General features: G+C 38.2%; 1 protein-coding gene across 8 annotated transcripts in view; it reads left to right on the top strand.

Annotated features, from left to right (window-relative positions):
• Positions 1 to 27,532, top strand: part of CA10 (carbonic anhydrase 10) — a 543,877-nt gene that overhangs the window by 88,501 nt on the left and 427,844 nt on the right. For all 8 annotated transcript variants that reach the window (XM_078374145.1, XM_078374141.1, XM_078374144.1 and 5 more), the window contains one exon: positions 3,226 to 3,300. Coding sequence is in view for 4 of the 8 variants with exons in the window: in XM_078374141.1 (XP_078230267.1) it covers positions 3,226 to 3,300 (75 nt within the window). In the remaining 4 variants the exon portion in view is untranslated. The remainder of the gene's footprint in view (positions 1 to 3,225; positions 3,301 to 27,532) is intronic.

The following is a 27,532-nucleotide window of genomic DNA, read 5'->3' on the forward strand; positions in this document are numbered from 1 at the left end:
AGCACCAAGTAAAGGCAGACAGAGATGCTATGCTCTGCAACATACTAGGTAGTTAGAACCGGTGATAAATTATCCCATGTCCAAACAGACATTCAAGTGAGTGAAAAACTGTTTTATTTATCTGACCATCCAATCAAACACCATTTTGCATATGCTCACAAAGCATGTCTTACAAAGTTCTATTATACCTGGTTCTTTAGAAACGCAAAGATCATGTAAATCAAGAGAAAGTGGTACTTAATTGTGTTCTAATGTTTGACAAGAGTTGTTCACTATTTTGGAAAATCACATACCATTGAGAGCAATGCCATTTGTGGATTCTGGAATCTCCAATATAATAGAAAGTTGTTATTCGGGTCTCTGTCAATCAAGAATCCAACTTTTTCATTTTTATCTTCTAGTGCATCATGCCTGAGTATTTTCAGATTGAAATATGTAATATTTTATTATGCATTATGTTCCTTGTATTCCCCCTTGTATTATAAAGCACTATATTAATTATATTGATTGTTTTTCTTTTTGAAATTATGTATGTAAATTAGTACTCAACAAATTTTTTCAGTAAAGAGCGGTGGAGGAAGCATTTTAGGCTTTGTGGGCCAAATGGTCTCTGTCATAATATTCTACTCTGCCACTGCAGTGAGAAAGCAACTCTAGAGAACATGTAAATAATTATGTGTGGTTGTTTGGCAATGAAATGTTATGGACACTGAAATTTGAATGTAATATAATTTTAACATGTCAAAATATTTTTTCAACTTTTTTTTCCAGCCATTTAAAAATGTAAATTCATTTTTAGTTCTTGGACAGTACAGAAACAGGCAGTGGGCTCTATTTGGTTAGCAGGCACTGGTTTTCCCATCTCTGTTCTAGCATTCATGCTCAGGCATTTTCATATTGAAATATATATTATTTTCAATTATATTTCTTTTATTTTTATTATAGTCAAAGTACCATATTAAATTTTTAGAGTGTGTGTAAATATTGTAAAAAATTAGATAAAATCTTAATGTGAAACAAAAACTGAGCATAAGTGGATATTTATTTGGTTTAATGAAACATATGCAAGACAATGCAACTTGCCCAATGACCAGCTCCTAGCATAAAGAGAGAAGGCTACATTTATGATTTAAATTGTCATGACAGTCAGCAATCCTGATTGGCTAAAACTTGGTGTGAGTTTTTATAAATCTCAGAAGGTTTTGTCTGTGATAAAGAAATCCAGTCCTGGCTTATCTCTGATGCAAAGCTTTAGGTGACGTTTATAGTTCAAAACTTTCAAGATGTTAGAAATGTACATTTTTCCCAGACTGGAGACATCTTAACATATCTAGCAGAGCTAAGCTGAAGTTTAGTGAATTATGTCAGGGTTGGGGTTTGGATTCGTTGTTGCTGTTTAGTAGGTTGTGTTGTCTGTGAATTTTATTTAATTACAGTCAAGGCCAGCATTACAAAGCAGTTGCTTCATAAGAGGGCCATTAGATATCTGATCTCACAGGTTTCTAAGCCTTTGTGATTCTCCTCTGGCTCCTATGAAGACGAACTGGGGGAGAAGGAGGGTGGGTCAGGAAGAATCAGAATCCTTTCTGAACTCTAGAAAAGTGTTCTTTGTCTACCCACTTGGTGAATTTTGCAGCCATATCACCCTTGATTTGGTTTCTCAACTTGGTTGGGCCTAAAGACCTCTTGGCTGACTTAATATCTCCTTGTCTTTCCCTTGAGATACAAATTCTCAGAGTCTCAGCGGAATCTTTTGCCTGACTCTCTGGTTAGACAGAACCATTCCAGCTTGCACTTTGAGGTCACTTACTCCTTAGCCTGCTGTCCAGGGGCAGATGCACTGGCTTCCAACTCAGCTGACCTTGGGATCTTCTTCAAGGGCTATGGAAATGTCTAAACCTTATCCATACCACAGGGACAATAACAATACCAGGAAAGTACACTTTTGTGTGTCCATGCCCTAGATTTGTGCTGGGCAACTTTAAAGGTGTAATTTTTCCAGAGTCTTAAGTAAGCTCTTTGCCTCTCTTCTATCTGTTTTTAAAGTCCCCTAAGCCCACTGTCAGTTCCAGAAGTAGGCTCCAGTTTCACTCATCCTATGTCAGAAAATCTCCTTCAACCACGAAGATATAAGCCTCAGAGCTCTTAAAATCACAGGAAGAAAGGTATCTCCACTATACTATGAGAAAAGACTTGAGGCTAAACAATACAAGCTCATCTGGAGGCTAGAGGAATCTAGTAAATCTTCTCTCTATACAAAGTCTTGAATTCAGAGTCATTGTCTTAAACCCATTCTTTCTAACTCAGAATTATGAGTCTTTTTGCTACAGCTTTGAAGAGGAAGGCTGGAAAAAAAAACCCACAAGATTTAAAGAAGGAAATGAAAAAAGTGAAGGTTTAATATTAATTCTATACTAGCCCAATTACAAATATGATCGATTTACTTATTTTCTTCCATTGTGGCTGGGACTTGAAACATGAATGCAGTTTGATAAAGGGATAAGCATAAGTTTATTTATCATCTATACTTTGGAGTTCACATGCTTGTGTAATGGCATTGCCCAATTCACTTGTCAACTGTCATGAATTCAAGGGTTTCCCAGAGGTCATGTCAGTACGAGATCATGGATCTCCGTGATATTTTTCAGTAACTTGAGCCCTCTGCCCGTTTCTCCTGTGATGTCAAAAACCTTCACCACAGTTATTTATATTTTTTACATTTTCCTGGGACCATATTCTACATATTTTTGTTTTCCTGGGACCTAAGGAAAGCTGGCTGTGTATACCTTTCAGCCTTCTAGACTGACTCCTTCAGCAAACTTTAATCTCTACCAAAACAAGGGTTCCATGAACATACATGGTTGGGATTTGCCTCCTGTCCTCAATTCCAGCAAGGGTGTGTGTGTGTGTAAGAGTGTGTGTGTGTGTGTGTGTGTGTAAGATGAAGAGGACAGTCAGACAAGTAGCAGGGGACTTAAATGCATAATTACCGTCTCTTTAACATCAATCAAAATATCTGAGTACTTTCAATAAAAATTCTATTATAAAATATTTACTCATCAGTGATGTATTTGAATAGAAAGGGGAAGGGAGAAGGAAGGTTGCTGTTGTGGTATGACTTTGGGGTAGAAGAGGGTTACTTTACGGACCCTCACCCTTCTTGCTTGGGCAGCCAAGGCACAGTGCTTCTCTTATCTCAGTCTCTCTCTTTTGCTTTTCCTTTAGCTCAACAGAATTCACCAAAAATCCATGAAGGCTGGTGGGCATACAAGGAGGTGGTCCAGGGAAGCTTTGTTCCAGGTAAGTTACACATTAATTCTTATATATTTTAAAAACATTTAGAATGATATCTAGCATTATTTCCAGGATTTTATATTGCAAAAAGTGAGGTAGTCTAATTTATGTGTTTGATGAATACTCTATCAAGACAAATTTTGTTACATAACCGGCAATGAGAGACTTTTTTTTCCCCATCTGAGCCTGCAGTTTCAATGTCCTTCCATCTATAGATGCCTGGCAGGGGGAGGGAGGTGGATGCTTGAGGGCCCAAGCTCTGTCTGCTGACATCTGGTTAAGTGAGGAAGAGCCATTTTTTAACATTAATGAAAGAGGAGCTATGAAAAGACTGACCATGGCCATGAAGCTTGCTGGAACACATGCTGTCACTTCAGCAGCATCCATGGCCAGGACTTAGCACATCGGGCCAAGCACCAGCTAAAAATACCAGGCAAAGTGGATCCTGTCAGCATGGGGCAGAGGACAGAGAACTAAAGACAGATTAAAGGAAGGATTATATTATGACTTTAGTTCAGAAGCAAGGTGGAGGGTCCTTACATCTCCTCCCACTACTCTTACCCTCATTATGGTCCTCTTGCTTTTAATGGTCCACTTGCTTTTGCTGCTTTAGTAAAGAGAGAGGCAAGAGAAAAAGCAAGCAAAAGGCAAGGATAGAAGGGAAGGCAGGTGACATATTTTAAAGTATTTTTAACTGCTCAGATGTGAGAATAAGAAATAAAGCTCTCAACAGGAGTCAGTGTGCAATCCCTACTCAGGCACTGACAACAGAGGGCTGGAGATGTCAGTTGAGGTCTCTGTAGTTGGTGGCAAATAGAAAGAGCAGTGTCCCAGGTCACCTCGTTCATTCATGGCTTCTATATCTTCTTTTCCTGTCCTTCTGTAGAGTCTATTACACCAGCTGTGCAGAGCTAAGCAAGTCACAAAACCCCTCTGAGCACCATTTTTCTCATTTGTATGATGGAGCAATTAAAAGTCTTCTTGAGACTTTGAAGTAGGAGGAAAGCAGGCATGGTAAGGGAGAGTGGATGACCCAGGGAAAAGCCAGCTGGCTGCCAAATAGCCTCAGAAATGAACATTATTAACTTGATAAATTTACTATGACACATCTATTCTATGGCCCAGTGAACATAGAAACTGAACTTGATTAATGCATCTAGAAATGACCAGTTTCTAATGATAATGTTATAACAATTTCATTGGCACAAGCTATGTTCATGTGAAATAATGTTGATAAATACCATTCAATATTTACAATTGAGGGTGTCCCTTTTAAAGAACTAGCATGTTTATATGCTTTTTTTCTCCTAAGAAATCTGTCATCTTCAAGGTATCCTGGAATTTACATTTATAATTATATTCTTGTACCTTGTGAGTATGGAATTAGGGAAACAAAGGGTATTCCTTCCAGGTGATAAGAAGGCTTGCTAAATTAGTACTACCCCTAAAGAGCATCTTCTGTAGTGATTGACATGGCCATAGGTAACACTGGGTTGTCGCTGCAAAATGTTGTGTGTCTGCCTCACACTTTTTGATGTTTTCTTCTCTGTTGTCACATTCTTTCTTTATATTTGTTCAACTTTTTTTTGAGTTGGTTTTCCTTCTAAGACAACCACAGGAAAGAATTTTTGTTGTTCCCTTATGTGTTGATATAAAAGAATTGAACTTTTCCTCACTCTCAAATGTAATTGTGATAATATATGTAAACCCTACTACATGGGAAGCAGTAAGATATTTAAGTCTTATCATGGCCTCCGAAGTCAGACTTGATGGGGCTTGAATCTGCGTTCTGTGGTTTCCTCATAGTAGGACTGTCAGCAAGTTACATACCTATTCTACGCCCTCTGGGTTCTTCATCTGTAAAGCGGAGATAAGAATTAAATCAGCCTTGTGAGGTGTACTGAGGATTAAATTACGTAATGGAGGTAAAGTGCTTCGGTAATGTCTGGTGCGTGTTGAGTCAGTATATGTCAATTGTTACTGGTATCTGCTTGAGAAGAGGCAGACGACTACAAACTGGAAGTTGCAGTAATATGTGCAAGGGTTTCTGAAGATGCTTGACACAAGGGGGATGCTTGAATTTATAAGGTCAAGAGTTTCTATACAGTGGACAACTAAAAGATGGCTTCCTCATCCTCTGAATTTAACAGTCCTAAAGCCTTTTGGCTTTTTGGTAGGGAGGATTGGTATCTGATGATTTCACTTTCTAACATTTAGGAACTCCAACTGTATTGAAAAGAATAAGAGTCATGAGAATTCGTGAATTAAGTAATTGAACCTGGGGCTCTGACATCTGACTCCAGATGACCTACTTTATCTGAGTGGGTAGTTGTCACAAAAAAATGGAACCCTTAACTCTTACTACTTGACTATAAAGCTAAGAGTGTTCTTCAGTTTCTTACTGAGATTTTTTTTCAGGTTATGGATGTGTGAAATAGAGAACTTGATATGACTCAACTAGTTTTATTGTCCCATAAGTTCCTCACTGAAGTGTCTAGAAATAATAGTCAGTTGGCATAACGGTTGTGAATCTGTGACTTCAACAAAGCTGTGGTGGATAAAAACGTATGAGCTCTATCTATAACAATGGTGAGTGCAAAGTTAATTCAGCACCCAAATGCCCGCCTTTGGTCAGCTCAATACCATTTATGGAGTATGTACCTTGTTCTGAGCCCCAAGTTTGGGTGGTTAATAAAGGGGTAACCAACAGATGATTCTTACTCAAAGGTGAGTCTACAGTCTAAAGGAAGGTAAGTCATAAAACCCATGACTCAGGGTAACAAGGGCTCCAATAGGGTTTATACATGCAAAGGAGGCAACACAATGTTGGGATTCTGCCTGCCCAGTGTTTAACAGATGTTGTTTACCTGCTGAAACCTATGCTTTTCTCTGACCTCACTCACAACTAGAGTCTGTCTTGCAGGCAGAGCCCTGATTGTGTTTGCACATTCACTCTCCATACCATCATACACTCAGGGAAGGAGACCCTTACCAGTCCCAGAGGGTTACTCTTGGCTAAGATTTACAAACTAGAAGCAAAGTCGCGTCTTACATGGCAGCAGGCAAGAGAGCTTGTGCAGAGGAACTCCCATTTATAAAACCATCAGATCTGATGAGACTCATTACCATGAAAACAGTATGGGGGAAACCACCTCCGTGATTCAGTTATCTCCACCTGACCCTGCCTTTGACATGTGGGGATTATTACAATTCAAGGTGAGATTTGGGTGGAGACCTAGCTGAGACCACCTTAACCTGCTGTACTTCATTATCCATATCGCCATCAGCATTTTGATCAAAGCCATTCAACAAATTTCTAGGAAGTTTCTAACTTTCCCACATCTTCCTGTCTCCTTCTAAACCCTCCAAACCATTCCAACCTCTGCCTGTTACCCAGTTCCAAAGTCACTTCCATATTTTTGGGTATCTTGGTAGCAGCACCTGACTCTCTGTGATACCAGTTTACTGTATTAGTCTGTTTTCATACTGTTATAATAAACTGCATGAGATTGGTTAATTTACAAAGATAAGAAGTTTAATTGACTCACAGTTCAGTATGGTTTGGGAGGCCTCAGGAAACTTGCTATCGTGTCAGAAGAGGAAGGAAGGCAGCAGGAAGGAGAAGAGCTGAGTGAAGGAACCACCAGATCAGATGAAAACTCACTCACTGTCAAGAGAACAGCATGGAAGTAACCACCCACATGATTCAATTACATCCTACCAGGTCCCTCCTACAATCCAGGGGATTATGAGAACTACAATCCAAGATGAGATTTGGGTAGGGACACAGCCAAACTATACCCATGGGCAAAGGCCTGGAGGCTTGGAAGAGAATATTCACTAGAGCAGGAGGAACTCTGGGAATTAAGGCCTTGGAGAGCAGCAGAGGCCTGATTATGGAGGACCATACCAACTGGGAGTTTGGATTTTACCCGAAAGGAACTAGAAGTTTGGATTTTATCCTAAAGAACCAAAGGAGAGGTTGAAACATTTATAGAATTCAAAGTCAGAGAAGAGGGTGGTATGATCTAAGATAGGAGCAGTGAGGGGTCTGGGGAGGGTGCAGCTTCTAGGGTTAGGGACCTTGTCTCTTTCCACCACCTATCCCTCCAGGATATACCTCAGGCCTTCCATTCAGCAAGGACTCAATGTTTGCCAAACAAACTTGGGTCAGAATAGACAGCAATCTTTGCTCCTTAATGAAAAAGACAAAAGAAAGTCTTGACTCTAGAGACAGAGTCAAGGGCTATTCCTCAACCTTTAAATTGAGTTATAAAATAATAACACATACATCAGTACAATCTGCAGTACATGCTACAAAGGGAAGGTACTCAAGGTTTTGAGAAGCTCAGTAGAAATAGTCTGGAGATCAAGAAGAGCCTCCTTGTGTAATCCAGGAGAAGCTAAGCTACGGAAGGACATAGCTAGTGCAGAGTGGGCTTAGACCAGCTATTGAAGGCAAAAGAATGAGCCTCAAGCATGTGCATGACATGTATGAGAAATGGAACAAAAGTCACTGTGGCTGGAGTGGAAAGTGACAAGTGCAAAGTGGTTGGAGATTGGGGTAGTCAGAAACCAGCTCACAGAGGGCCTTGTGGGCCAGACAAAGTATTTGGATGGAGATCCTGGAAATAAAGGACAATAAATAATTATAAGCAATTTACTCTTCCTCTGAGATCTGGGAAACAGGGATTTCTGAGGAATCATAGATCACCACTTATTTAGCAGCTTAACATCATAATACAGAATTCCTCTGAATGATTAATGGAGGAACTCATTGCTGTCATTTTTGATCAGCATTGGACCTCACTGGCTGCTATGGCTCAGGACAGCATCATTTGTTGTATTCTTTAAAATTGGGTAGAAATGGCTCACCCAGGCCAATAACCTTCCCAACATGCTATTTTCCATCCCTTTCTTCTTGGGTAGTTTTAAAATCTAAAGATTATTAGACAATGAAAGTAATTATACCCAACCACGTATGGGTTACCATTAATATCTGTTTATCAAAATGTCCATTTTTTTTGTTTGTTTGTTTAAAAAAGTCTCATGGTTAACAGGGGAAAGGAGTTTAAAGTCTTCTTTCTCCACAATACTCCCAAGAAAGAAAGCTGGCTGGATGATAGGGATAATTTGCTGATTCAGGATGGCCTGCCTGGGGCTGTGCATGCTCCTCATTGCTTAATTCATGAAGTGGTACCTGCATGGATTTTTTGGTTGCTGCAAAAGAATTACCAGTTATTTAGTAGCTTAAAATGATACTCATTTATTGTTTCACAGTTTTCTTGGGTCAGAAGTCTGGACATGGCTTAAATGGATTTTCTATTGAGTCCCATAAGGCTAAAAAAGGTGTCATTCTGGCTGCATTCTTATCTGAGGCCAAGCTCATGCAGGTCCTTGGCATAATTCAGTTCCATGCAGTTGTAGGACTGAGACTCTAGACTCCTATAGGCTGTCACTGCTCCATAGTTCACAACACAGATGTTTGCATCTTCAAGGTTGGCAGGAAAGTGATTCACTTGCTTTGAATCTCCCCATCCTGAGAAGGCCTATACTCTTTTAAAGGTCAAGCCCATTCAGTATACCATGCATTTTTATTAACTCAAAGTCAACTGATTAAGAATATTATTCACATCTGCAGAATCCTTTTGTCTTTGCCAGAAACTGTAATCTAATCAAAGAAGTGAAATTTCATTATACTCAAAAATCCCACTCATGCTAGGAGGTAGGAATCTTGGGGGCTGTCTTACTCCATTTGTGTTGCCATAAAAAAATACCTGAGGCTGGATAATTCATAAAGAATTTTGAGATAAAGAGATTCATTTAGTTCATGGTTCTACGGGCTGGTGTACAAGAAGCATGGCACCAGCGTCCAGATATGGTGAGGGCCTCAGGCAATTTCTACTCATAGTGCAAAGGAAAGGGGAGGCAGCATGTGCAAAGACCACATGGTGAGAGAGGAAGCAAAAAATACAGAGAAGTTGCAAGGTTCTTTTCAACAACAAGCTCTTACAAGAACCAGTAGAGCAAGAACTTACTCATTACCATAAGGATGATACCAAGCCATTCATGAGGAATCTGCCTCTATGACCCAAACACCTCCCATTAGACCCCACCTGCAACATTTTGAGAATAAAACTTTAACATGAGGATTGAAAGTTCAAATATTCAGATTGAAGCATTTTACCCTTGGCTCTCCATGCCTCACATCCTTCTCACATTGCAAAAGACAATCATTCTATCCCAATAGTCCCCAAAGTCTTAACATGTTCTAGAATCTACTCAAAAGTACAAAATCTCATCTGAGACTCAAGGCAAGTCCTTCCTCCACCTATGAGCCTGTGAAATCAAAAGCAATTAAGCTACTACCAATATGTGATGGTTGCACAGGTATTAGGTAAACATTCCCATTCACAAAGAGAAAAATTGGCCAAAAGAAATGGGTAGCACTATTTATGCAAGTCTAATACCTGGCAGGGCAGACATTAAATCTCAAAGCTCCAGAATAATCTTTGACTCCATGTCCTGCATCCTGGTCACACTGATATGAGAAGTGAACTCCCAAGCCTTCATAAAGCCCTGCCCCCACAGTTTTTTTTCAATGCAGCCCATGTGGCTGCTCTTACAGTTTGGAATCTAGTACCTGCAGCATTTCCATGCTAGTGTGGCTCATTGCCAGTGGCTATATAATTCTGGGGTCTAAAGAACCCCTGTTCCCATAGTTCCCATGGGTATTGCCCTAGTAGAGGCTCTCTGTGGGAGCTCCATACCTGCAGAAGACTTATTCCTGGGCACCCAGGCTTTCCAATACATCCTCTGAAATCTAGAGACTTGGCAGCTTCTACTGCTTTTGCATTCTAGGAGCCTACAAACTTAGCACCAAGTGGATGCTGCTGAGGTTTCTGGCTTACACACTCTGGCATAGCAGCTGGAATAGTACATGGGGCTATTTGTGCCTCAGCTGGAGCTGGAGCACCTTGAATGTTGGGAAAGCATACCAAAGAGGCTTGGGGGTAACTTGGGCCTCTTCCCTGAAACCATTTTGTTATCCTAGGCCTCTGGGCCTGTGATGGGAGGGGGCTACAAACATTTCTGGAAAACCTTTTACCAATTTTCTTGACTCTTCATACCTGACTCTCTTTTTATCCATGCTAATCTCTTTAGCAAGTTGTTACCCCTCAGCACCATTGGGTTTTTCTCCTGAAAACATTCTTTCCTATCTTGTCACATGGTTAGACTGATTTTCCAGGTTTTTATACTCTGCTTTCCTTTTAACTATATGTTCTACCTTTAGGTAATTCCTTTGCTGCCATATCTTACTGTAAGCTGTTCAAAGTGGCCACACCTTAGCCATGCATGGTGGTGGGCACCTGTAGTCCCAGCTACTTGGGAGGCTGGGACATAGGTCTCACTTGAACCCAGGAGGCAGAGGTTGCTGTGAGCCAAGATCACACAACTGCATCCAGCCTGAGCAACAAAGCAATACTCCATCTCAAAAAAAAAAAAAAGTGGCCACATCATTTCTTGAAAGCTTTGCTTTGCTGCATATAGTGAATTACTGAGGTTTTCTCCCTCATAAATTCACTATGTGACCACCCCTTTCAAGAGACCTGCATTCAGTCTCCCTTTGATAAACTTATCCTTCAATACATCCCAATTAAATTATATTTAAAGTCATTGTATATAGTTTCCTGTTGCTCCTTGTACTAGTCCTTTTTCACACTGCTATGAAGATACTACCCAAGACTGGGTAATTTATAAACAAAGAAGGTTTAATTGACTCACAGTTCCACATGCCTGGGAGGCCTTAAGAAACTCACAATCATGGCAGGAGGTGAAAGTGAAGCGAAGACCTTCTTCACATGGAGGCAGGAGAGAGAAACTGCCAGCAAGAGAGGAATTATCAAACACTTATAAAACCATCAGATTTCATGAGAACTCAGTCTCATGAGAACAACATGTGGGGAAACTGCCCCCATGATCTAATCACCTCCCACTCGGTTTCTCTCTCAGCACCTGGGAATTACAATTTAAGATGAAATTTACGTGGGGACACAAAGCCTAACCATATCACTCTTGTAACAAATTACGCTAAAGTTAGTAGCTAGAAACAACAGATTTATTCTAATACCATTTTAAAGGTTGGACACACTTAAAATCACGGTGTCAGTAGGGCAGTCTACCTTATGGAGGCTCTGAGGAGTAAGCAATCCCTTGCCTTTCCCGCATTCTAGAAGCCACCTGCATTACTTGGCACAGGGCCTCTTCCTTGCATGCCTCCAGTCTGTGCTGCTGTTATCACACATCTTTCTCTAACTCAGACCCTTCTGCCTCCCACTTTTCAGAATGTTTATGATTGCATTTGGCCCATCTGGATAGTCTAGGATGATCTGTCTATCTCAAGGTCCTTGATACAATCATATCTGCAAAGTATATTTTGCCATATAAAGTAATACATTCACAGGTTTGGAGGAGTAGAATATATGGTCTTCCCACATTTTGAGAAGACTGTTATTCTTTTTTTCATACTCACATTGTCTCCGAAGCTAATGGAAGCATAGTAACCCATTACATGAACATATAATTTTGTAGCCATCAGTACATCTTCACTCATATTACTTCATTAAACCCTTATAAAATTTGCACTTGTACCTTGCTTTTTCCAGATGAGAAAACAGAACAAGTTAGGTGAAGTTATTTTCTAAATTTACAGTACAGGTCTGGAAATAAGCACACTTCTAATCCAGTGCTCTTTTCACTACAGATATGTATAAATCTAATTAACAGATGATACTACTTCTTGGCTAGAAAATAGTACTGTTCTGCTTATCTTCTAGGGAAAAAACTGGAGGCAAAAATAAAAGGCTATATACCAAATTAATCCACTGAAAACACAAAGCTAACTTCTCTCTAGATGTGATCTAGCATTTGGATATCATTTATTACATTTTAGAAAGTCTTTCCAGGTGTCATCTTATCTTTAAAAATAGTTGTTTTTTTTAAAAAATTTTGGAATGACTTTAGATTTACAGGGAGTTTTTTTTTAAATTTTGGAATGACTTTAGATTTACAGGGAGTTTCCATATATTCTACCCAAGTTCCCCTAATTTAACATCTTACATTCGCATATACATTTGTCAAAACTAAGAAACCAACCTGGATACATTACTATTAAACTAAACTCTAGATTTTCAAACGATATTTTAGTTTTTCCACAGTTCTATTTCTGATGCATAATCCAATTTAGGAAACCACATTACCTTTAGCCTTCATGTCTCTTTAGTCTCCTCTGAGCTGTGAAAGTTTCTTAATCTTTTCTTGTTTTTTAATGACTGACAGTTTTGAGAAATGTTGATGAGCTATTTTGTATAAAATTTCTGAATTTCTGTGCATTTGATGCTTTTCTTGATTAGTCTGGGATTGTGAGTTTGGGGGAAATGTTCCCTGGAGAGAGAGTGCCATTTGCATTACATCCTATCAGAGGGTGCATGATATCAGCATGTGTTTGTCTCATTTGTGAAACTTATAAAAAGATAGACACATATTTCTATCACCAATCAGTAGATGTGGAAGATTTAACAAGGCTAAAGATTTATCTTTAGTGGTAGAAAACACAAATCTTGGAGTTGGACCTAGAACCTAGATTTCTTGCCTTGACAGGTAGTATTTCTCGAATTGGACTGTACTCCAAAGCCCTTTCTGATGTCTTACCTTATGACATTAATTATTTTGCTACAAAAGTATATGTAAACCTTTGTGTTTGAGAGTAGAATTTTGTTTCAAGTTATCTTAAGAATAAAACTTCCATTTTAATAAGTCTTGTGGCAGATTGAACAATTCTCTCATATTTCAGCCATTGAATTTTCTCAAACAGGGAGTGTGTGGGTGAGCACACCAGTATTTTGCCCCCTGGACTTTGCTTTTATTATCGATTGCCTTCTTCCTTTGGATAATAGATGTGGCAATGGGTATTGGAAAATGCCCAGTGGCTTGTGTCTTCCACCGACCAAACATGAGATCTTAGGTAAGTCACTTAGCATATCAGGACTTTGTTTTCCTCACATGTAGAACCAGGGTATTGAGCTGCATGGTTTTCAAATACCCATTTCAGCTCTGATATTTTTTGTCAGCTTGCTAAGATTGCTTTGGAAGTTGTATTTAGCAGCATTAAGAAACAGAATATTGATTTCATTCACAGGATAATTTTATTATGTTTTCAATATCAGTGTTTGTAAGTGGAGGCAGTGATGCAAGTCTCTTTGTCTCTAGATTTCTGATTTTTCATCTCTAAGAGAAAGCAAGCAAAATTTAATGGATGTATTCTCTCAGTGTGAGAGGGTGACGTGACACTGACTCACCCTCAATTAGAAATACTTTGTTATGTTTTTTCCCAGAAATAGGGATGCACAGTGTGTAAAATTTACTCAGAGCCTGATGTGCCGACACCTAGACACTAGCGATACAAATAAGAATAAACGACAGTTCCTGATCTTAGGAGCTTGCAGTTGAGTTTAGAGACAGACATGCAAGTTAGAAGTTACAGTTTAGCCTAATACGGCTTGTGAGACATGAGTGGTGGGATCCACATGTGTGGATTGGCTTAACAAAAGATAAAGCAATTAACCCTACTCGTGGTGTCAGAAAAGGCTTTGCAAATGAAGGCTTCTCTTGAGATTGGGCTTAAAAGATGTATAGGCATCTCCCCGTCACCTAGGCAGCAAACCACAGAGCAATGTGTGTACCTATGCAACAATCCTGCATGATCTGCACATGTACCCCAGAACCTAAAGTACAATTTAAAAAAAAAAAAGATGTATAGGCATCTGCCAGGTATGCAAGATGGAAAAGGTCATTGCTGGTGCATTAAACATAGTGAAATCTGAACAGCTACTAAATAACAGATTGAAAACTTATTGTAACCAGTAAGCAGTCCTACTTGCCATCTACGAGAGTCCCTACAACGCTTCAGAGCTGCATGGTGGAAAGCACTCTGAACTCAGAAGGTCATGCTTAGGGTCCCACTCTATTGCATTCCAACCATTGATGGACAGTAGTGTTTGAAAATCACCTAATGTCTCAGTTTACACATTTGTAAAATACGTTTAATAAGAGCTGTGCCTCAAATATTTTTGTGAAAATAAAATTTTGTATTAAAGCTAGTCCTGCATCATAGGCTATGAAAGTATACAAAGATATTACTATTTATTATTATTATTTTGCTTTAGGCTATTTAAAGTTGCATAAAAAGAACACAATCAGTTGTACCACTACTCTGAGTTCCTAACACATCCTTCCAATCCAGGGAGTCACATGTAAAAGTTTTTCAATATGTGCCAACTATAGCATATTGTACTTAAAGACACCACCTCATGTAAGTATATATAAATGTGCATATATATTTCAGCACTGAGGTTTGGGTCACATTGCAATCATCCAGTATGAAGTACTCCTGTTGGATAGGCTTTTGTAGCAATCCTTCTCAGAGGTTCATGGCTTTCCCGGTCACACAAGGAAATTTCTGGCCAATCAACACAAGTGGTTCTAGCTAATCAACCTCTTGAGAAGCACTTTTGGAACTTTGGGACCTACACAGTCAGAAGTGCACAAAGGAAAGTTCTATGCTGGGTGCCGACTAAGAGCATGCATTGTCTGGAGAGAATTTAATAATAATAATGAAACCCACCGAAAGTTTGACCTGCTTTTTATTATCCCCAGATGCCAGAAATTATAAAAATGCCAGTGATAAAATACTCCACTTTGAAAAAACTTTTGTTGATCTAAACTCTAAACAATTGCTGTAGTTACTATTGAGTTTTAACAAAATAATTTACCCTTGAGAAATGTGGGGATTAGAGATGGTGACCCCCCATCAAAAATCCATGTGTAACTTTGACTCCCTTAAAACTTGACTACTAATAGCCTGTGGTTGACCAGAAGCCTTACTGATAACAAATAGTTCATGAACACATATTTTGTGTGTTACATATATTATATTCCTACAATTAAAGAAGCTGGAGAAAATAAAATGCTATTAAGAAAGTCATAAGGAAAAGAAAATATATTTACTGTTCACTAAGTGGAAGTGGATTATCACAAAGGTCTTCATCCTTGTTGGCTTCATGTTGAGTATGCTGAGGAGGAGGGAAAAGAGGGTTGGTTATGCTGTTTCAGTGGTGGCAGAGGCAGAAGAGGTAGATAGATGGGAGGGAAGGGGAGGCAGGCACCCTCGGTGAAACTTATTGAAAATAATCTGTGTATAAGTGGACCCACGTAGTTCACACCCACATTGTTCATGGGTCAACTGTATATACATAATCTTCATATCAATACACGTTTTTGTTACTGATCCTTTAAAAAGCACTGTGTTGTACATAGAATTTGATTTGCAAACTCTCATTATTCAGTCAGTCTGCAGCATGGAGGCATTCAGCTACATGAGTTTTGTTTTGAGAGAACGTTCCCAAGGGTTCCAGATTGGTGGAGCCACTGTAGCACAGGTCCTGTCTCCCATCCCTGTTGTACTGCATATTCCTGAAATTCAGCAGTTCATATAAAATAAACAATAGTGTTGTGATTGTAAACACAAAGAACAGAACTTGAATTACATCCACTGTGTCATTTTGTTTGACTATTGGGAGCTTTTATTTGTACTTAAAATTTAAAACACTGAAGCAGGATGTAAACTGCAAGGTATATTTTCTTGGCAAATGCAAATTCATACATTAAATATTTCGTTGAATCTGAATAATGCCTTTAGCATTTGAATTTCTTTTTAAATTGTTATAAAGAAAAATGATTATTTTAATATGAATGATTATTGTATGATTATTAGAGAAAATAATTGTGTTGTTTAGAGAGGGTTTAAAAAATGATCACCTCTGAGGTCAGATGCTTCAGCTATGCCGTCATATCCAGCCTCAGGCTCAGTAACTTTCCACTCACTGAAAACCCATCCAAGGAATGAGCAACCCAAAATCAGACCTCCTGGCTGCCTTCAGGGCATGAAATACATGGTTTCACTGAGTGAGCTAACTGGGTTAACATTTGTGCTGTTGGCCTCTGACTTGCCAACTAGATGAAAATTCACCCTTCTCTTCTGGCAAAGCCATTTTGAAAGATGTGACTTGGTTGCCTTCATAAGCCACAGTTACAGCTGTACTGAAGAGCAACTTAGTTATCTGTTGATACTTTGTGAAGGCAAATAGTGCTCATTGGGTTGCTGTATGATAATGGGATTGTTTACAGAATACACAGTAGGATGCTTTAACCTCAGGGTATGCCTTTTCGTCAGGTAGAAGAAAATCAAAGACAGCAAGACTATAACCCCCAACCAGGAATTCTACTTCTTATAACTGCAAAAGAATGACAGGGATATGCCTGTGGACACTTATGAAATGTAGTTTCTATAACAGTTTTAAGAAAGACAGACTATATAGCAAAGCTTTTATGCAGCAAGTATCAAGCATGGGATGTTCTTCCTTTGAAAGTTTTACAACACAAGCAAGCCCCAGCCCCGCCTGAGTTGAAGGACCCGTTTTGATGCTCATGGCTGAGGTTAGGGCTTCTTTTTCTCCACCAACCAGCTTCATGGCTTCTTACGAGTAACTGTGGTGACTGTGATGATTTTTGCATTCTAACTCCAAATTGCCCTGCAAGCTGCCTTCTTTCCTCACTGAGCAGAATTGGGCCATCAGTTCCTGCCAAGTGCCCTTGGCTCCTTTCCAATCACTAATCACCAATGGATCCCATTTTGGACACTTCCTCCTCCTTTCTGGAAGAGTGCACATTTTTAGATTTGAGGGCTCCTTTGCAGCCTGCTGTGCCTGTTCTTCCTCATTTCACTTCCTAAAAGGTGGACTTCCAGAGCCTCCTCATCTGCCATCTCCTCTTCTCACAGCTTCCATCCATGGTCACCTGCTATATGGGAACAACTACAAAATCTCCCACCCTAGTTCCAGTTCCTTCCCAGTTGCAACCTCATATTCCAAGAATTTGGACAGCTTCACCTCCTGATGTGAGCACCTGAACTTCACATGGTGTAGCTAATATCAATGGTAAATGCTATTATGCTTTATTTGAGGCTACCTGCCTTATTCTTGGAGATAAGCTGTTTTTCCCCTGAAATGTCTTTCTAACACTGTATCAGTTGCCCAGAATTATGCTTTATTTTACAGTGTTTTATATTTAGACCATGCCTTTATTACATTTATTTTTACTGGGAAAATATTACCTTTTTATAACTAATCAGGAGAAAATAATCCTTCAATTTATCAGTATGAAACTGTATCAGCAATATATTATTATAAGACTTTTTATAATATACTATATCAGTTTCACAATACATTTACACTCTTGATTTTTAATCACACATTTTCTGTTATGTAACTTTTTCTTGAAGACATTTTTAGAGCCTCTAATATGCTATTCTAATGTCAACTGATGGCTTTCTAAGCTCGATTTTCAGATATCATACTGACTTTGTTTTACTGCCTGGATTATTCCTATTCTTTCTCATATTTTGTGGTGTGTATTTAAATTCACTTTATAGTTTCAGAAACTCCACATTGCAGTTTTCCTTTGCTTTTGTTCACAGGAAGGGTACATGAGTGATGAATTTTCTGGGTCCTCAGATGTTCAATAAAAGGTTTTTCTTCACCTCACACTTTATTGACAGTTCGTCTGGTACTAGAATTCTAGTGTCAAAATTACCTTCCTTTCTTAAGATATTCATAGGTGTTATTTTATTGTCAGCTTGCAAAGAGTCCCAGATAAATCTGATGCTTTCGTAGATAAATGTTCCCTACCAGCCCAAGCCCTTACTAGCTTTTAAGATATTATCTTTTTTCTCAAAGTTCAAAAATGTCACTGGAATATATCTAAGTGTATATATTTGTTAATTATTTGTGCAAGGCAGAGATATTTTTTTTCCTGTTTTTTTTTCCTGATCAATAAATGCTAAGAACAATGCCTGGCAGAAAGTAAGAGCTCACTAAATCTTATTGATGAATTGAATATTCAAATCACTTCTAGAAAAATTTTCTTCTATTATTTCTTTGATTATCTTCTCCCATCTATTCCTTCTATTCTCTATTCTGGATAGGTTTTGGAACATATGGGTCTTTTATGCCTTTTTTTCTTTCCATTTATAATTTCTATATCCTTTCTTTGCACTCAATTTCTATCTCTGCCTTTTTGTATTAATTTTTAGATTTCCTTTCTTCCATATTTCTTCTTTGGCTTTCAGCAATGTCCATTCTTTTGTACAGGACTTCTGTTAACTTCTTAAATTTTGACAATTATATTTTAACTTCAAAAAGTATTTTAATTTTTCTATTTATCTGTTTATGAGTAATTTTCTTATTTTATAGACATATTAGTTTGTCACATCTCACAAGTATACTGATTAGACATTTTTAAAGTTTTCTTTTGTTTTTATGTTACCTCTTTCTGTTAGTCTTGGTTCTTCTCTCTCATGCTGTTGATTTCCAGATGTCTTGAAATCATTTCATGATGTCTGGTTATATTTATTTGTTCCTGTTTTAAACAAATATTTCAGTTAGTATTGGAAACTGGTATGGGTTCCTCTGCAGTTATGCCTCTGTCTATTATAGGCCCCTACTTTTAATGAGAGGGTTAAAAATGGAGCAGATGCTGATTGCACTATCTTCCTTCAAAATACAGAAGCAGAAGATAAAGAGACAAGTTGGTAAAATCTATTTCTAAAGTAAAGGAAACATTAGGAAGTGATATGTATGGTTGCATTTTAGTCCTCTAAAGAATTGTCCTTATTTTTCCAGCTGTGATTCTGAAGTTACCTTGGTTTGGTCTGCTTCTCCCTAGTCTCAGGCTTATACTGGGAAGTCACCACACAAACACACCACTCACATTCAGACACACACACACACACACACACACACACACACACACACAGAATCACACATACCGTATTGCTTTATTGGAAGGCCCTTTACGTGGTTTCAACATGGGAGCAAATGCCATATCCAGCCTTAGCATTAATATGCAAAGGAAGGGAAGGAAAAGCAGCTGAGGCTTTCATAGGTTGTACTCTAGTTATTTCCCTATGTCAGCTGCCTCTGCTCCCACTACTTCTGTCAACAGGTTTAACCTTTTTTTAGGGAGCCAGTGAGAAGTTAGGAAGAAAAGCTATTACAATGCAAGGAGCTTATTCTCAGTCCTAGTTATTTATTTATTATTTTATTAAATCTGATCCTATCCACTTGATGTCTTTTGAAAACTCCTCAAAATTCCTGGCCCTACAAGCGCCACTTGTTCATATTTACTGAAGTTGTTGTGTATTCATTTCTTTTATAATATCTGTTTTGTTATCACATGTGGGAAGCATGCATTGAGAAGAGAGTAAATATGTGTGCCCTGAATGATAATTAAGCCAAACAGAGTGAGTTCTCTTTTCATACCAAACTGGTTTTTTCTTCTCAACTCCATTGTTTTAATGCCTTGCCAGGTCTGAGAGGCAAAAGTTAATGGCTATTAGCCAGGGTTGGTGAATGCCTGTGTTTTTAAAAACAAAGAAAACAAACAAAAAACTTTTTAAGTTCAGAGGTACAAATGCAGGTTCTTTTGTTACATAGGTAAGCTTGAGGCATGGGGGGTCATTGTACAGGTTATTTCATCACACAGGTATTAAGGCTAGTACCCATTAGTTATCTTTCCTGATCCCCTCCCTTCTCTCACCCTCCATCCTCTGAAAGGCCCGGTATGTATTGTTCCCCTCTGTGTCCCTGTGTTTTCATCATTTAGCTCTCACATGTAAGTGAGAACATGAAGTATTTGGTATTCTGATCCTGTGTTAGTTTACTAAGGATAATGGCTGCTAGCTCCATTTATGTCCCTGCAGAGGACATGATCTTATTCTTTTTTATGGACACATAGTATTCCATGGTGTATATGTACCACATTTTCTTCAACCAGTCCATTATTGATGAGCATTTAGGTGGATTCCATGTATTTGCTATTGTGAATAGTCCTACAGTGAACATATGTATGCATGTGCCTTTATAATAGAGTGATTTATATTCTTTTGGGTATATGCCCAGTAGTGGGGCTGCTGGTTTGAATGGTATTTCTCCCTTTAGGTCTTTGTGGAATTGTCACACTGTCTTCCACGATGGTTGAACTAATTTATACTCCCATCGACAGTGTAAAACCATTCATTTTTCTCCACAACCTCACCAGCATCTGTTATATTTTGACTTAATATAGCCATTCTGATTGGTGTGAGATGGTATCATTGTGGTTTTGGTTTTCATTTCTCTAATGATCAGTGATGTGGAGCTATTTTTATAGGCTTGTTGGCAGCATGTATGTCTTCTGTCAAAAATGTCTGTCCTTGTACTTGGCGCACTTTTTGATGAAGTTGTTTTTTTCTTGTAAATTTAAGTTATCTACAGATGCTGGATATTAGACGTTTGTCAAATGTATAGTTTGGAAAAATGTTCTCCCATTCTGTAGTTGTCTGTTTACTTTGTTGATAGTTTATTTTGCTGTGCAAAAGTTTTTTAATTAGATCCCATTTGTCAATTATTCCTATTGCCGTAATCGGTGTCTCCAACATGAAATCTTTGCTTGTGCCTGTCCTGAATGGTATTGCCTAGATTGCCTTCCAGGATTTGTATATCTTTGTTTCTTTTCTCCTTTTCTTCTCTTTCTTCATCTTCCCTCATTTCTTTCTTTCATTTACTCCCTCCCTCCCTCCCTCCATCCCTTCCTTCCTTCCATTTTTTTCTTTCCTTTCTTGTTGAAATATACATTTAAATTCAGGCACTGAACAGGGTCTGGGTGCATAGTAGTGAACAAAACAAATATGGTCTTGTCCTCTCAGCTTATAATTTTGGAGTGAAGGCAAATGTCAACCTAAAAAGCCCACAATAAATATACATTTTCAATGTATGCGTATTCTATGGAGGAGATGAGAATGGGCGGGCCTTGCTGGGAAGATGTCATCTGGAGGGAACCCTGAATGTTAAGTAGAATTGGTTCAGTGGACCAGCAAGTTTGGAAAATTGCAACAAGGTGGAGCACAAACCTCAGAAGTCCTTGAAGTCAGAAAGAGCTTGGCCTATTTGTGGATAATAGAGAAAGCCGAGGAAAGGATTGAAAAACATGAAAAGAGAATGAGAAGCTTGGAAGAAGAGGCTCTGTAGATGATGTGAGAATACTGAGGTGTTAAACAGTGTAGTGGCATGCATGATATACATTGTTTACCAATCAGTTTAGCCATTGTGGGGAGAATCGACTAGAAGAGGGCAAGCGTGAACTTGGAGAAACTGATTAGATGTCTATTACAGAAGTAAGTGCATTTAAGAAATAGTAGTGACTCAGCTGGGCATAGTGGCTCATGCCTGTAATCTCAGCACTTTGGGAGGCTGAGGTGGTGGATCACGAGATCAGGAGACCAAGACCATCCTGGTCAACATGGTAAAACCGCACCTCTACTAAAAATACAAAAAATAGCTGGGCATTGTGGTGCGTGGCTGTAGTCCCAGCTACTCGGGAGGCTGAGTCAGGAGAATTGTTTGAACTCAGGAGGCAGGGGTTGCGGTTCGCACCACTGCACTCCAGGCTGGTGACAGAGTGAGACTCTGTCTCCAAAAAAAAAAAAACGAATATTGATGAGACCTGGAGAGTCAGGAGTAAAGAGAGCACTAAATGGGATAAATGGACTGACTCTGGAAATGTTTTGGAGATGATGTCTACAGAACATGTTGATATATTGAATGGGAAATAAAAAGCAATGCAGGCTGAATCTTAAGTTTAGGGTTTCAACACCTCCATGAATGATGGTGCCATTATGTGAATTGTTAAACTGTAGGAGATTCAAGTTGGGTGCTGGTGGAGTCAAATACAGTCATGTGTCACTTACCACTGGGGATATGTTCTGGTAGATGTACTAGGCTATTTCATTGTTGTGTGTACACACAATAGAATGCACTTACACAAATTTACGTGACATTGCCTACTGTACACCTAGTCTGTATGGTATAGCGTATTGCTTCGAGGATACAAACCTACACAGTATGTCACTGTCCCGAATACTGTAGCCAACTAGGACATAATGGTTAAGTATTTGTGTATCTAAACATAGCTAAACATAGAAAGGTTCCAGTAAAAAAATATGGTATTCTAGTATAGTCTTATGGGACCATGATTGTATATGCAGTCCACCATTGACTGAAACATCCATATGCAGCACATGACTGTATTCTATTTTAGTCATGTTAATTTTGATGCACTTGTAAAACTTTGAAAAGGAGGCATCTTGTTGGCAAGAGAAGTCTGAGGGGACATACACATTTGTTTCCTGCCAACATGCAAATGATATTTAAAGCCACTGAGTGAATGAAATTGGCTAAAGAGAAAATATAGCTTTCAAACAAAAGATTAAGAACTAAGAAAGCACTTTAGGAGATGGGCAGAGATGCCAAAAGTTTCACCCACTATGACAAGTCACATTAATACAGGACTGTATGAACATGGTGAGGTTTTGTTTCACAAACACTTGTAAAATACTTACTTTGTGCCAGGCGTGATTCCAAGCACTTTGCAAATGTTAACTTGTTTATTTCTCATAACTTTCACATAAAGAAATTGTTATGATTGTTGGCTCTATTTTACAAGAGGAGGCATGTGTAGGTTTAGTAACTTACTCAAGGTCACATAGCTAGTAAGAAGCAGAATTGGATTCAAATGCAGGCAGTCCAGCTGCAGAATTCACACTGTAAGTACTCTGCCATGATACTATTCTGAGCATCCTGTGGTCTCACCTGAATTCAGCGAGATTCTCCCAGTCATAAGTGAATATGTGAGATGGGAATGAAAGTACATCTGCTCCTTTTTAGCCTTCTGGATCTTGATTCTTCCTAACTTGCACCACTTAAAGTCAGTATTGCTCAAACTCATAGCTTTTAAATACAGAATAATTCTTATGGATGTCATTTTATTGTATGCCTTCCGCTACCATTGTGGTTTCAGGCTTCTCCAATCATTTTTTAGTTATTGCAACAAGATTAATCCAAGCACAACGGCATCCTATTATAAACCTTGATCAAAAACCTTCAGCGACCGCTCATTTCTTGTAGAGCAATGTCTACACTCCTCTCCTGGTAGCTACAGCCATCTGTAATTTAGCCTCAACTTTCAAGCTCATCAGCCGCAATTCCCCAGCATGTGGCTATTGCTGTCAACCTGGACTAATTAACCCTTCCCTAGGTATGTCCTCAGCATTCTCAGCTCAGCAACTTTGTCATGCCTCTCAGCATATTTAGATTATTTTCCTACTCTACCTCACCCTGAAAGCTTCTATACCTGCCTGTTGGAATCTGACTCATTCCACACAAGCCAGCTTTAGAGTCCCTCCTTCCATGACTTCTTGATTTTTCAGCTGGAAGTGATCAAACTCTATTCTGAATTCTTAAACTTTCTTTGTACTCTTTACCATAGACATCACATTATAGGAATCTGTGTGTACAGATTGTCAAGTCCTAGAGGGCAAATAATTTGTATTTTTTCACCCGCTATACTGCCTGCAAGGTGCCTGGCTAACAGTAGGTGCTTACAGTATTTATGTACTTGATAAACAGATGCAAGAAATCTCTCTCAGCTGCTTCTTGCAATCTGATTAGTACCTGCAGAGCACTGCCCCCTTTGTCTTGCTTTCCAGTGGAATGACTTTGCTTCCCAGATGCATTCGTATCATAGAGTGATTTATTACACCTTTCCTGAAATATATACTAAATCCAAGAATGTTAAGGAACTGACTTCAAAGTTAAGCCTTTCGCAGATAGGGTGAACGCTAAACAAGACGTTTTTTTACCCCAGTTTAGTTAGCACTCAGCAAACTGCCTCTCAGATGCTTCAGCAAAAGAAATAAAACCAAAAAACAAAGGTTTATTATTTTTTTTATTTTTGTGGGTGTGGGGGATTGGGAAGAGCCATTGGTATATAGATGAGAAGCAAGTCTTGAAAATTCATTTGTTTTCATCTAAATAAGACCAAATGAAACTTTTTCAGGTTTTTGTTTTACTAATATAATACTTTTTCACAATAAAACATATTTTCTAACTGAAATTTTTTAAGTTGGAAAGAGTTATTTTGCAATACTTATGAACTACATATTATGGGTTTTCAGATTGGGAAAATAAACTCCATATATTAAGTTTTAGCTTTGTAGTTTCAGTAATAAAAGCAAGATATTGGATCAAATATATAGTATGATTCATTTTTTTATATTCTCTCATAACTACATCAGAAAACCTCTGAAAGGAAAGCTACAAAAAATAAGCATATATTTCTAGATGATGGTTACTATCCTTTCTGTACATTTCTACATTTTCAATTTTTTAAAATAATTTACGTGAATTTTATGTGAGAATTCTGTTAAAATTGAGCTTTTATTTTAAAAGAATTATGAAAAAAGGTACGGAGAGTTTAGAGTCTATGAAAAATTTAAGACTAGTGAAAACCTTACAGTGTTTCAAAAATCTATTTTACTGAGATACAATTTACTTACAGTAAATTCTTTGATTTCAAATTTACAATCTTATGAGTTTTCACAAATGTATACAGTACCATAACTAATATCAGTTTATGTAATATTTTTATCCTCCCAAAATGTCGCCTTGTGACCCATGGTTGATCAACTCCTCTGACCTCTATACCCTTGGAAATCAATATAATTTTACATTTCCTAGAGGTTTATATTAACAGAATCATGTCATATAATCTTTTGTAGCATTTACTTCCTTTGTAGCATGGTGCTATTAAGGTTCATCCGTGCTATATTGTTGGCTATATCAGTAGTTCATTCTTTAATATTGCTGAATAGTGATTTATTCAATACATACATCACAATCACATATCAATGAACATTTGAGTTGTTTCTAGATTTTGTCTAAAATAAAACTGTTATGAACATTTATCTGCAAAATCCATGTATGAACATATGTTTTTATTTCTCTTGATTAAATACCTAGGAGAGGAATTGCTGCATCTATGGAAATGGTTGTGTGGTCTTTCATTTTTAGTTTTATTATTATTATTATTATTGCATTTTAGGTTTTGGGGTACAGGTGCAGAACATGCAAGATAGTTGCATAGGTACACACGTGGCAGTGTGATTTGCTGCCTTCCTCCCCTTCACCCACATCTGGCATTTCTCCCCATGCTATCCCTCCCCAGCTCCCCCGCCACTGTCCCTCCCCTATTTCCCACAATAGACCCCAGTGTGTAGTGCTCCCCTCCCTGTGTCCATGTGTTCTCATTGTTCGTCATCCGCCTATGAGTGATAATATGCAGTATTTCATTTTCTGTTCTTGTGTCAGTTTGCTGAGAATGATGTTCTTCAGTTTCATCCATGTCCCTACGAAGGACAAGAACTCATCGTTTTTGATGGCTGCATAATATTCCATGGTGTATATGTGCCACATTTTCACAGTCAAGTCTATCATCGATGGGAATTTGGGTTGGTTCCAGGTCTTTGCTATTGTAAACAGTGCTGCAATGAACATTCGTGTGCATGTGTCCTTATAGTAGAACGATTTATAGTCCTTTGGATATATACCTAGTAATGGGATTGCTGGGTCAAATGGAATTTCTATTTCTAAGGCCTTGAGAAATCGCCACACTGTCTTCCACAATGGTTGAACTAATTTACACTCCCACCAGCAGTGTAAAAGTGTTCCTATTTCTCCACATCCTCTCCAGCATCTGTTGTCACCAGATTTTTTAATGATAGCCATTCTAACTGGCATGAGATGGTATCTCAATGTAGTTTTGATTTGCATTTCTCTAATGACCAGTGATGATGAGCATTTTTTCATATGATTGTTGGCCTCATGTATGTCTTTGTTAAAGTGTTGAATTAATGATTTGTTTTTGAATGTTGAACCAACATTGTATTTCTGGTAAACTGCACTTGACAAAGTCCTTGAAAATGCATTCTACTACAGCTTATTACAGAAGAAATAATCTGGATAAACATGTAACAATTAAAGAAATAGAAGTAGTAATTATAAATCTTTATAGAAATTAAATAAATCTTTATAGAAAATAAAGAAATTATGGAAGACATCTATCTAGATGATAGACGGTAAACATACAACCTATCAAGATGAACATGAAGAAACAGAATGTCCAAACAGGCCAATAATGAGAAAAGAGATGAAACCAATAATCAAAACTTTACAGCTCATTTCATGAGACCAGATGTAGAATCACCTTGATACTAAAACCAAACAAACACATTATATAGGAAAAAAAAAACCATTTTTAGACCAATATACCTCTTAAACATAAGTGCAAAAATACTTAACAAAGTATTAGCAAATAGAATACAACAGATAAGAAATGATAGTTATTTAGATGGAAATTTCAATCTACACAAGGAATAAACATCATAAAAGTTAAATATTGATTAAAAATGAAAGATTTTTCTCATTTTTAATTTCTTTAAAAAAGAGCTTATGATTTAAAGTGAAAATAACCATTGTAATACAGTTTATAACATGAGTAGGAATAAAATGTATGACATTAATAAAGCCAAGAGGAGGGCAATGGAAGTATACTTTTGTAAGATTTTCATATACTAATAAGAGAACTTCAAAATAGTTGCTATTGCCATTTCCTCTAGTTCAAGATCTTTTCTTCTGCAGTGTTTAATCTGCTATTAATCTCATGAAGTTATATTTTCTCATTTCAGGTATTTCAATTTTTTATGTCTAGAAGATCCCTTTGTATAATTTTTTTTTTTTGACATAAAGTCTCACTCTGTTTCCCAGTCTAGAGTGCAATGGCACAATCTCTGCTCACTGCAACCTCTGCCTCCCAGATTCAAGTGATTCTCCTACCATAGCCTCCTGAGTAGCTGGGATTATAGGCATGTACCACCACACCTGGCTAATTTTTGTATTTTTAGTAGAGAAGGGGTTTCACCATGTCAGTCAGGCTGGTCTCAAACTTCTGACCTCGTGTTCTACCCACCTCAGCCTACCAAAGTGTTGGGATTACAGGCATGAACCATCGCACCCGGCCGACCACTTTGTATAATTTTTAAAGTTTCAGTTTCTCTAAAGAAATTCCCAGTCTGGGTGCAGTGGCTGACAGTTGTAACTGCAGCACTTTAAAAGGCCAAGGCAGACAGAGGGCTTGAGCTCAAGAGTTTGAGACCAACCTGGGCAACATGACAAAACCATATCTCTACAAA

Source organism: Callithrix jacchus, chromosome 5, assembly GCF_049354715.1.
Source record: "Callithrix jacchus isolate 240 chromosome 5, calJac240_pri, whole genome shotgun sequence".
Lineage (NCBI taxonomy): Eukaryota > Metazoa > Chordata > Mammalia > Primates > Cebidae > Callithrix > Callithrix jacchus.